At 46.2% G+C, this 12314-nt stretch overlaps 1 protein-coding gene across 1 annotated transcript in view; it reads right to left on the minus strand.

Annotated features, from left to right (window-relative positions):
- LOC8030668 (E3 ubiquitin-protein ligase arkadia-A) overlaps positions 1-12314 on the minus strand; it is a 67588-nt gene that overhangs the window by 33271 nt on the left and 22003 nt on the right. The window contains exons 6-8 of the mRNA XM_042288966.1: positions 6651-6950; positions 6235-6382; positions 876-1319 (exon numbers count right to left, since the gene is read on the minus strand). Of these exons, the coding sequence (XP_042144900.1) occupies positions 876-1319; positions 6235-6382; positions 6651-6950 (892 nt within the window). The remainder of the gene's footprint in view (positions 1-875; positions 1320-6234; positions 6383-6650; positions 6951-12314) is intronic.

Consider the following 12314-nt stretch of genomic DNA (forward strand, 5'->3'; position numbering starts at 1 on the left):
CACGCATGACAAAAAATACGTTTTACGAAAAAAAAAAAAAAAATTTCTTAGAGCAATATTGACGGTGAGAGATTTATTTGAAATTCTGTGCGCGAAGTCTATGACGTCATGGGTCATTGCGGAATGACCATCTTGGTCGTAAAGGCGAAGCCGATCCACCTCTGCCCCAGGCACCCGAAATGCCGAGACAGAAAGCAAGTGGAAAGGAGGTGACCGCCAACTAAATCACGTCTCGCGACAAGAATATTACTCTAAAAAAAATTTTTTTTTTCCAGTCAAATTAATTTTTTGACACGCGTGTCCGACCCAGATTGTTAAAAAAAACTTTTCTTTTCAGGAGCTTTTTAAACCTATATATTCAAGAAAAAAAAGAAAAAAGAAACAAACCTAGTTACACATTAATACTATAATGAATGCTTAGCATTACCAGCGATTTTCTTTTTCTATTTCTCTAGCGTCTTTTATTTCTGAAATGCTTCCAATTATGTAGCTTCTCATTGCACAGTGGGGCGCAGTTCCCACATGTGGCACCACTAGCAGTGTCAGTGCTGCCTTCTACCGGTCACTTGGCAGATCACATCGACACCAACGCCGGCTATGTAGCCTTTAGAACTTCGCGGCGATACTGATCTAGTCGGCGACGGGTGAAGAGTTTGGTAGATTGTCCGCCTCCAGCACGAGCTTTCCGCTTTCGTCGCATGCACAGCCAAAGTATGGCGGAGGCCAACGAGCACTGGACAGGGCCCGAGCTACTACTCCTATGTTTTTAACCCATCACTCACAAAAGCCGGTCATCGACTCTCCCCGCACCCCAAACGACCAAATGCGTCGCAAGCGCAAAAGGGACTGCAACTCGGCTAGTCCGGCACGCTCACCCGTTGAGGAAAGGCGGGGGCAGCGGAGGGGGTGGGACGGCAGCCGCAACCCCGAGGTGGGAAGCCAAGGACACCGGCGGCACGATGGAAGGCGGGGGAGGTTGCACGCAGTGGCTGGCGGGGTGGGCCGCACCCCCGGAGGACTCCTCGTCGGACTGCGTCAGGTCCACGAAGGCGGTCACGACGCTGCCCCGGGTGGCCCCACCGTAGACGCAGGGCAGGTGCCGCGCACAGGCGTCGGACTGGGGCCGGGGCGGGCTCTCCCTCGAGGGCCGGTGGTGGGCGCAGGAGGGGAGCTGGCCCCGACCGGGAGCCGCCGCGCCCGCCCGGGGCGAAGCGGCCGCCAATCTCTCCGAGCCCGGCGGGTTTCCCACGGGGGGCACCCGACTCCCCTCGCCACTATTGCCACTGCCGGTGGCTCCCTGAGCTTGGCGACGGGGGGACCTGCGAGGAACGAGTAAGCGCCCGAACGACGTCATTTTTGCGAGGACACTGGTTTAACGGCAAATGAGTTCTAGGCTATAGTGTTTCGACTCTAGCGTCAATGGAGCAAAGTAATGTAATTAAGTTATCTGCTACAGTTAAACTGTACAGGATAGAGACAGTAACTCAGTAACATTAACTTATTGATGCTAGATTTATTAAGGTGTGCAATGCCATGATTTTCATATACCACTTCTACACAAGATCATGTGAATGTTTTTGTTCTCTCTCTTTAGTTATAGATTAAGAAAGTAATATTTAGCCACATACCACCGTAAAAAACCTAACAAAGTGTTTTCTTATTTTGTATGCAATTGCCGGCAGCCCTAATAGCAAAATGAAAACAAGTTTGCTGAAACAAGTTTCAATGTCTGTTTGCCTATGTACAGTGATTCCTCGTCAACTTGAAATCAAGTCTATTGAAGTTTTTCTTGCACCGCACAATAAGCAACACGACATACGTCATCCATGTTTGTCTTTGTGGATTTTCAGAAGGGACCGTGTGCATTAATTTACTTGTTCACTACTAGAAATGAGTACAGTAGCTAGAACAGTGAATATCAGTCAACAAGGCAGCTGGCTTGTAGCTTGGTGCATATCATCAACTTGAAATGCCTGTTATGACACAGACCAAAGCATAAAATAAAAGTATGATACAGTGTAGACCACATATAACATATGTCGCGAAAATCCGCACTATAAGCGGTACCGCGCTATAACCAAAACATCAATTTTTCAGGCCAAAACACATGCCATGAGACAACTTACGTTTGTAAAAGAATTTATTTTATGCTAGATTAAAAATAAAGCTTAGTTTGAGGAAAGTCTTTATTTCACGAGACTAGTACACTTCTCTCATGTGTGTCTCACATTTTGAAAGAAATGAGCGACTTTCGCCTGGCGCAGCCTTTTAACGGCGTTGCGGGTTGCGGACGGACGTTGCGAGCGTTCAGGATTGCTAACCCTAATCACTTTTCTCCGGTGATATAAACGCGTGAAAATTCGCATCCTTTATACAGTACGCACCAGTAATACCTTCAACTTGAGCACAGGCATGAAATGCTCCAAATAAGAAATCCGGGCGATGTTCGAAAACACAAATGCTTAGTGTAGTCGAAGTAAACAAACACGACGACACGGGCGTTTCTGCCGTCTTGAGAGTGCCGCCACGACATCACCGCACGAGTAGGTGGATCTTCCCTTCTAGTACGTGCTCGGTTATTCGCCCACACAACACAAATTCACAGTCACGGATAGTGCTTTTACGCGGAGGTCTACGTCGACGATTACTACCGACGCCATGTTTGCGGATAGAAGCAGCCGGCCCGCGACCGGCATGCAACGCGCGCGAACACTTCTCCTCGACCTGCGATTGGTCTGTCGTTGCGGTTGCTTTCCAACGCAGCAGAGGGACGCACGCACGTGAACAACACGTGCGCGCGTCCCTCCGTCGCTATGGCAACTGAAGCCTTTCTCTTCGCTTCTCCCCGTTTCTTCGAGCAACTTCCTTGCCATCCTTTCCCCTTGCGAGTGCCACTTGCGGCTAGCGCCGTTATCTAGTGTCACACAGTGAAGTGTGCTCGCTGCGTTGGTCAGTCGGCGGGCTGTTCCAGAAACCGCACTATAACCGGTATTTCCCTTCGCGCGCCTGCATTTTAAGCGGTATGTAATTACATGGAGTTCTATGGGAGGCGAACCGGTGGTTTAAAAAAAACGCGTTATACCCGGTCCTGCACTATAAGCAGTTACGTTGTAAGTGGTCTATACTGTAACTGCTTTTGAAGAGCAGGTTTCATATTTCACAAAAATTAAACTGTTCAAAGAAGAGTCTTCTTTGAACAGTTTAATGTGCTTTGTTTGCAGCAACAGGACTTTTGGAGGTTGGTCACTATACCTTGGAAACAAGACAACCAAAAAATGACCGCATCTCCACGTGGTGAATGATGTTGATTGGGGCAAAGCTCTGGGGGTGCTGATGATACTGATTTTGTTCATAGATAGTGCTGATGATGCCGATTTTTGTTTATCCTCTCCAAAGCAGCTTGCTGTCTGTGTAGACGCTAAGTCGTAGCATGCCGAGCTTTTTCTTAGTTTTCATTCATGTAAGAAAGAGAATGTGTGGTATGGAACGTGGTTATATATGCATATGAGCATTTGACCGCAGCGCCCTCTCGTCTATACACGTTGAGCCAATGCATGCAAAGTTTAACGCGATTATATACGCATTTGACCGTAGCGCCCTCTCCTGTATAGACGTTGAGCGGCTACATGAAATGTTTCATCCATGACATCCCCAGCTCTTGAGTTACTACCACATCTCAGAGCCCCCTACTCGTCCCGCAGTCATGGCCGAGTGGTTAAAGCGATGGACTAGAAATCCATTGGGGTCTCCCCGCACAGGTTCGAATCCTGTTGACTGCGCAAACATTTTTTCTTTTTTGACAGATGGGATGGAAATCGATGTGAGCACGGACGCCGGACAAGGCTAGACCCTAAGGAGCTTTGCCCCTAAAATCACTTGAAGGGCTAAAAATATAGAGCTGGGCAGGTTAGCAATTGACAAGACTGGTAACCAAGTCAACATTTACTATATCTGTGAGAACGGCGCCCAAACAAAGAAAAAATGTTCAGCTTTTCCACTCTCGTGAAGAAGGAAGACCAGCGGAGCTGTACTCGGTACACTGTGTGCTGCTTCTTCGTCGTCATCTGTATTTTGCACTGTTTCCTACAATGAATTCCCACAAACGCGCCCAACTATCCATTCTTCTATGATATCTGGAAAGGTTGCCGCCATCTACGAGCGATGGCAGAAACCATACTGGTTGTGTGCTTGCCGCCGTCGCTTATAGATGGCGGCAGCTGTCCAGGTAGGTTTGTGTCGACATACATGGACACGATCCTGGGGAACCTAGCCCTTAACAGCTCCACTGTAAAAAGGAAAGAGCAAAAAATCAGTATATTGACTGGGTCGAGAAGGCCCAACAGACATCTTTCACCGTCACGTGGGTGTGCCTAAAACCTCAAAGGCAACGACCTAAAAGTTGCCCCCTCTCGCCTTCCTCGTAGGCCTTGCACAGCAATCAACTATTAATAAAAATCGCCCCGCAAAACTTAAATACTTTTCTTGGCAGCCCTTGCTTTGCCATCAAAGATGGCATAGCTAGCTAACACCAAAGATGGCACAGATGGCTAGGGTATAGTTGGCAGTAACTGCCAAGCTTACTTAAAGGAGCTATGCAACAATTTTTGTACTTTGCGCAAATACCGCTTAAAACGCATCCCTAACGTTAATGACCTATGAAACACCCGTTCGTTTCTCACCCCACGCAATAGAAGTCCCAGAAAAAAATTAAAGAAAAACGAGCAGCGTTCACCCCCTCAACTCGCCGCCAGAACAAGCGGCCACGTGATCTGGAGCCGACTATATGCCGCCAATGTTGATCATAGCCACGCGCTGGGGTTGGCAAAGCACAGGGCACGCGCTGAGTTCCAGACATTGTTATGGCTCGGCTATTGTCGTCGTTGCAGCGATTGGACACGGGCCACTACCCGAATGCTTCTCGAGCTAGTAATTATCACGAGCCCAAATCGAGTGCCCACGCAATGCTCGGGTCCAACCTATGAACAGCATTCAAATATCGTCACTTGGGTGTTCTGTGATCCCCACGTTACGTCATGAAATTTTGCAAAAGAGAGATTGAATGAAAATGATCGCTTTTGTCCTTGAATTCACACCGTAACAAAGGAGTTTCTTGGCCAGCGGAGTTGCGTGCGAGTATCCTTGAACCCCACTAGTCCTAGTAAGCTCGTGTAAAGTGAAAAACATTCCAACTGAATATCGTTGCACAGCTGCTTTAAGCATAACTGCAGTTTAGGATGCCACCGGGCACCCTTAACCGCAGTTAAGGGGAAACACTGGTCTTGGAGCTTTTTGCCTTATATCTTGATATTGTTTCTTTATTTTGTTTTTGTGCTGATTTCAAATAACTGGTTATTTTTTCTATTAATAGATTTGTACTCAAGGTAATTAAAACTCGTCTACCTTTGTTTGCTAGAACAAAAGGGAAGAACTGCTTGACAAAAAGTTCTGTTTATCCTATGGGTAGATACTGTAAAGAATAAAGAATAGAATGTTGGAAGTATGTTTAAGATTGAAGAATTATAAAAAGATATGACAAAACAGTGGCGTTCAGTGTGCAATTTGTAGCTATTAAGTAATAAAACAATATAGATCAATTGAAAAAGTTTCAAGACATATATTGATAAATCTGCCCTCAACATTGTATGACTTGCACATTTAGCTACATGCTGCAAAAGAAGTGATATTTCTATCTACCCAAGATGCTGACATCCCTTTGCGCAAATTTGCCGATTACAAAATTTGCGTTCTGAGAATGTGCCAATGTTGCACCACTTTCAGTGCTATTGCAGCCTGCATAGGTATTATAAACTGACATTGTGGCTTAAATACTAATTCACAAAAAAAAGAAACTAGACAGATGAGAATAAAAATACTAGTTTTAGACTTCAAAATCACCACTTCCCAAAATATGTTTTTCTTAAAAGCTTTTTTTGGCACCAAAGACGCCATATGTCTCCCGTTGAGTCTGACCTCAGTCACACTTACTGCAGTCAAGGGTGTCTGTGTAACTAGGGTTATTAGTGCCTCATGCCAAGCGTCAAAATAACCGACGAACTTGAAGCAACGTAAAACAAACACAAATTTTGAACTTTGCAGTTCAATATCGTTAGAATATCGAGATGTGAAGTGGCCAGAAGACCCTCAAATTCAATCCGCTTTGATTCTCGGCATGCAGCCCTTTTCTCTCAAAGGGACGGCGGAATTGAGCATCCTACCGCCGCTGGTCCGCCTCACCTTGGGAGTTCAACGCTGACCAACTCAACGCTGCTGCTGTCGTCGTCGTCACTTATGAGGCAGTCCAGCTGGAGGTCCGGTGCCTCCGGCCAATCTGGTTCAGGGCTCCCCTCCTCAGTCTTTGTACGATCGGCCGCACGGGAGGTCCCTGGAACGACCCAATTGCCGATTGACATAGCTGAAGATCAGATTCCTTCAGCTAAGTAAAGCTAACATTTGATTTTTTACTATTCGTTTGAACTTAAAATGAAGAGCAAAAAAGGGAGGTGACCCAATGTCAATTAACAGAATTGAAGATCAGGTTCCTTCGGCTAAATAAAGCTAACATTTCCTTGTTAGTTTGAACTGTGCACCTCGAGCGAGACCAGAGGCGACAATGCAGCCCGAACCACTGGCAGTCTCGTTAGCAGTCCCACCTTGCTGGTGACTCCTGGTGGCCAGCCTCTTGCCGTGGCTGGGCCAGTGGCGCTCCCTGTCGCGCGAGCTGCCCCCGCTCTCCGAGTAGCTGTGATCCTGGCGGCAGGGGTCCCCCCTGTGAGCCCCCGTGGACCCCTGGCTGCTCCTGTGGCCCTTCTGCTGGCGCTGGTGAAGCGGCAGGGCACCGACGATGTCCACGTCACTGTCGCTCTCCGTGGTGCCTTCCATCGGCCGGTGCTGGTCCTTGGCGCTGGGCCCCCTGTGCCTCGACGAGTGGCTGTGGTTTTCCGACGAGGCATCTGCGCAGAACCGGAGTTGTTTGAGACGACGACCAGAAGACAAAGGGGCTGCCTGCAGGCTCATCCCATCTCAACAAAGAGCGAAATGTATGCGCTTCGGGTGACAGAGTACAGAAAAAGGAAGAAAAAAACTGGGGAAGGATACTCGGCCAGGATACCACAGAGTGTGGTGCATCGGGGTGGCTCCAAATAGTGGGGATATCTGGCCGATTCATGGCGACATACGAGGCTTCGGGGACGGCCGCACGAGGAATTCCCGATGTTTGATTTGCTTATCCCTATGTCAAGGAGGTGGCTCATGACATGTGCTTCCACCCGTAATCAGAAATACAACAGGAGAGCGATAACTTTGCAATGGCCCGGCGTACACCTTACAGGATCAGCAAGCAACAGATGACTAGTCTGTATGAGCCAACCTCATCCGCTGTACAACACGCGTGGTTGCGGGTTTTTGGATGATCAATCGGGCAGTGCAATAGCTGCCGACTGTTTGCAGAGTAGTGAGCACTCAATGGAACAGGGGAATCAAACCAAATGAATTTTCCGACTGGCTAATGTCGGCCATTATGACTCTGAGAGAACAGAAATGAGACGTCTACAAATCTGTAATGCGAAATTAGATCGCAGCTCTTAAGGAGGAGGAGAGGAGGGTATGGAGGTGAGGGTATGTCCCTCTGTACCCTCCCTTCCTCCTCCTTAACCCGCAAAATTTAGCGGAAAAATTTTCCTGCTAAAGTTATAATTTTCCCGCTAAATTTGGTGAGGAAACTAAACCCGCTAAATTCAGCCGGGAAATGTTTCCGCCAAATTTAGAGGAGAAATTTTCACGCTAAATTTAGCGGAAAACGAAGCGACCGGAAGTCGCTTGGGAGGCAAGCAGTGGTTCATGTTTGTAAACAGCAGAAGGGTCTACAGAGCGTCCCAGAAAATATATATACAGGTTTCCCCCCAGGTTTCCTCCGACTGGTAAACTTTTTCAAGAGGGCAAGTGGAAATCTAAAACAAAGAAACAGCAAGAGTTTTTTTTTTTTTTTTTTTTTTAACTCTTTTTCTTCAAACTGAGACTTTTAAATTAAAAATATTTGCTCGTGCTGTGCAAATACCACAAAGAATCGCAAATATTTCACCGAAAGAGGTAACGCTGCCCAAAGGCAGACAGCACTGTACAGCAGGGCCGTAACCAGGGGGGGGGTTAGGGGGTCCTGACCCCCCCCCCCCAAAATTTTTTTCTGGGTACGGCCCTGGTCGGTGCACTTGCAGCCAGCCGATTTTAATCTCCACCTCTGCGCACGCGCAGCGGCACCGGTCGGCTACCGGGTACCAAACCGGGACCGGTTCTTCGGTTTGCTATAACTCTCCATTATATGCCACCGATGCACATGATTCATAGGCGAAATTAAGACAAAATGGCCGCCGTTGTCCCCGAAAACCCCCCCCCCCCCCCCCCCCCCCGAAATTTTTTTCTGGGTACGGCCCTGCTGTACAGGATACAACTTAAAAACATTCCTCCTAGCTTGTCTTCTTGGTTGGCAGCCATGAAATCCCATCAGCCCAGCCTCTCCTATAGCTCATTCACCAGAGGTCTAAAGGGGTTTATACGAGGACATTTAATGAAACATTTCACACCAAAGGTAATTCGATTCACTATGTATTCACTTTGCTTGGGACAAAATGCTCATGTTCGGAAATGTCTGGAATTCTTGCATTGTAGGCCCCCCTGTGCAGATACAAGCCCATCCTGATCTTGCCGGATACCAGAAAAGTACCCACATGAAAAATTCATGTCCAAATTAAATGTTACTCGAAATTGAACCTACCTAATAGAGTTACTGTTAACACAACTATGATGACCTAGGTTTGTAGCAAGTACACGGGAGTATGTAGCTCCTGATATGCAGCGAGTGCTCGTACCTAGGCGTTACGCTGACAATAAGGGGTGCATGACTAAAATTGTTCACTATCTAGTGTTATAAAATGCAGGTTCTAGAGGTTACTGGTTTTCTTCAGCTAACTAATCAAACGAGAAAATAAAATATTTGGGAATAGTAGCAGGGTGGTGGGATGGAGTCAAGCTACTTTTACAGCTCTGAAGTGGCCATGCAAACCAACGTCTGGAGAATGACACAGTTAACCCAAGAAATTGATCATCATTCTCTTCTGGTTTTTCTCAAATGAAAAACCAGAAGCCCTGAGGGTCTCCATTAAAACTAAGAGTGTAGTGGAACGTGGTTACCCGTGGCAACCGCTTAAGCGGTATTATCAGGTACTCATCACTACTTCTATGGGTGTCTGCATGTGTGTCAAACATTTATTGACTGGGAAAGACTAACAAGCAACTAGTACTACAAAGTACCAAGCAAAAATGCCCTTTTTTCATTTCCATACGCAGAAGTTTTTTTTAAAATGGCATGCATTGTCTTAGGGGTAATGGGGGTGCATCAGTTAGCTATTTTCGGAAATGGCATTGAATATTGGATGAAGTCAAGCGGCCACAGGGTAGTTGTTTTGCTCTCATTGACAGACTATTTAACACAATCAACTTGTAATGCACAATTACTTGTTGATGAAGCATCATTTTCTCATACAAATTTAACAGGACCAAATTTCATGAATATACTTTGAAGTTGAGAATTGTACTTTACTCAAAAAGTACCAGAAGAAATACTTTAAGGAGGGCACTACCTTGGATTGCACCTTTTTTCCCCAAAAAATGCATATTAAGAAGTGCAGTTCCCCTTTAAACAAAAAACGTTTTCAGGCCGAGCTGGCCCAAGACGGCCCGGGCCGTGCCTGGGCAGACGTGTGCCGTAAATTCTAAATTGTTGAGAACAAAAGGTTTGCTTATTCATCTTTGAGGTTAATTGAAAACAAAAAAGGCAAAGTGCAAAGTCACTACGCGCCGTTCACAACAACAAAAAGGCGCCTTGTAGTTAGAAAGCTTTCAAGCGGATAAGAGACAACGTATGGACTCCACCAGCATAGTGGGAGAGTGTGGGCTAGAAAACAAGGGCACTCCGGTCGCAGGGTACAACATGATTGTATTTTTCCTCTGCTTTTCAAATTAAAACAGAAAATACAAAAGAACACATTATTTTGACTTAGTGTTTTCTGTGGGGGCCTTACTATGCGACCAAAGACTAGCTAACATACCCTATATATATATATATATTTATTTTTTTTCCGTAGTCTTTTGAAGATGCACTAGCGAGGTTTTGATTGTCTCTTCTTTACTTCTAAAATCTTTCCGGGATCGAAATTACCAAAAGAATCGACTGTTGTCCTGCCCATGTTACCAACCGTCTAATAAGAAATAGACGCTTGACGAGTCCATCTTTCCAAAGAAACTTTTCTTTTATCATCATTTATTTTTTATACTGCAACTTTCTATCTCGGTGGCAGCAATGGAAGATGGATGGTGCACCAATATCGACAATCGGCAAGCTTGGCATCACCTGCGCTCTGCAAACTTGCTGAGAAGACAAACTTTAAGAGCTCTGTGTGGAAAAAAGTTCCCACAGCCATGGACTCCAGAACGTCCGTGCCCAAAGGACATGTTCAGTGTCGTTTGTTCAAGGACCGGGATGTCTCATCTTACTCGTCACAAGTGCAAGGTTTTATTGAATAGCCTAAGTATTTCTTCTTTTCTATTACCTCAATGCCCTATACCTCCCGTGCCCGTGGACGTAAAGGAGAAAGTGACAACTGCGTGCGCAAAAGGTATCCATGCTAAAGTCTGTCTGTTCTCAGTTGGAGGAGATAGAAGCTCTACTGGAGTCAAGGAACAATCCAGTGATGGAGAGCGTGAACAAGACAACACTCAACAAGTTAATCAAGTTCCTGCAACTCTTTAAAGATGCTAGCGACGCGCTCGAGGAAGAAAAACGTCACACACTTCCTCTGGTTGTACTTTACGCTTCCCTGTAGAGGAACCATATTGAACATGCTCCGGTGCCTGCAGTAGAGGCAGTGGAAATCGAAAAAATCAAGGCCCGTGCTCGTCATTTCCTGGATATGAAGTTGAATATTTCTCTCCTCCACAAGACCGCCATATTTCTTTGGCCTCAGTTCCGCCAGCTCCACATGTTGCCGGAGGACCAGCGCCTTGTAGTCTACGCACACGTCAGAAAGCTACTTGCCCGTGTCACTGAAGCAATGACCCAAGATGAAGATGAGACTGACGATGAGGTTCGAGATACCGCCTCGAAAAAAAGGCGCCTGGGTTTGTTTCAAGACTGTTGTGACACGGAGGACGACAACGTAGCCACCAACGAATTGGAGGAGTATCTGCACGGCAAGGAGGACTACTCGTGCTCACGAGTGTTTGAGCTTTCCGACTCCTGGAGAGCGCATGAGAAGGAATTCCCGAAACTGTACCTCCTATCCAAATGCATGCATCCCTGAATGCTAGCAGCGAGAGGAACCTTAGTGCGGCGGGCTACGTCATGCAAGCTAGGCGGACCTGCCTGAAGAGTGAATGGATAATTTATTGTTTCTCCACAAAACCATGTAGGAAGGAAAGTTCTCTGTGAAACAAATTGAATGGAACAATGAAAAGTGCAATATCTGTTCAAGAAAGTCATAAATAAAAATTTTCCTTCTTTTGTCTCAAGAAATCTCGGTATGACACGAGTTCAAAGACTGTCGCAAATGATGCGCATATTTCGCTCATATTCTAGAAAATACATCTTCTAAGTCGGCATATTTATGGTGTAAAAAAAATCTCGGTCGCAGTTTTCCAGTCGGGGCCGGGCTCAGGCTCATATATTCAAATTTTATCGGGCTCGGGTCGTGCCTCTACCGGGCCGGGCAGGGCCGAGTCGGGCCTGGAAAGGGCATAATTCTGTCAGGCTCGGGCCGGGCCTGGAAATCCCGGCCCGTGAAGTGCTCTATACTGATTATCATAGAAGAATGTTTCTACTAGTGTGCCAGGTCTGTATCACGTAAGGCAAACGGAGCCCTCTTTCCTAGAACTGGGGTAGGCCAAGGTCCTAGCACCTTCTCAAGTGTCAAGTGGCGGTCGTCAAGTGCCATGAGTCATAAATTCAGCTCTTTTAGACAATTTTTGAATATTGAGCATTCTATAGTTTTCACCGCAAAAGCATAGTAAAAAGAGTGACTCCTTGTGGAACGTTATTAATTTGACCCTTCATGTGATAAATTAAGATATATGCAGCTGCATCTTAGATTAGCTTTACGTTATTTTATCAAGACATTCCAAACGCTAAAAGTACCACTTCTTACGTCAAGAACCACATCTTGAAAGAAGCACTTCGGGCTGTGTATAAATAATGTGCACAACTTCCTTTTTTCTTGAGGTGAAAACGAGTATAGTGGGAGATGAGTTTCATCTTCGACTGCCTGTCT

The sequence above is a fragment of the Ixodes scapularis genome, unplaced genomic scaffold (assembly GCF_016920785.2).
Source record: "Ixodes scapularis isolate PalLabHiFi unplaced genomic scaffold, ASM1692078v2 PGA_scaffold0__279_contigs__length_252992795, whole genome shotgun sequence".
Lineage (NCBI taxonomy): Eukaryota > Metazoa > Arthropoda > Arachnida > Ixodida > Ixodidae > Ixodes > Ixodes scapularis.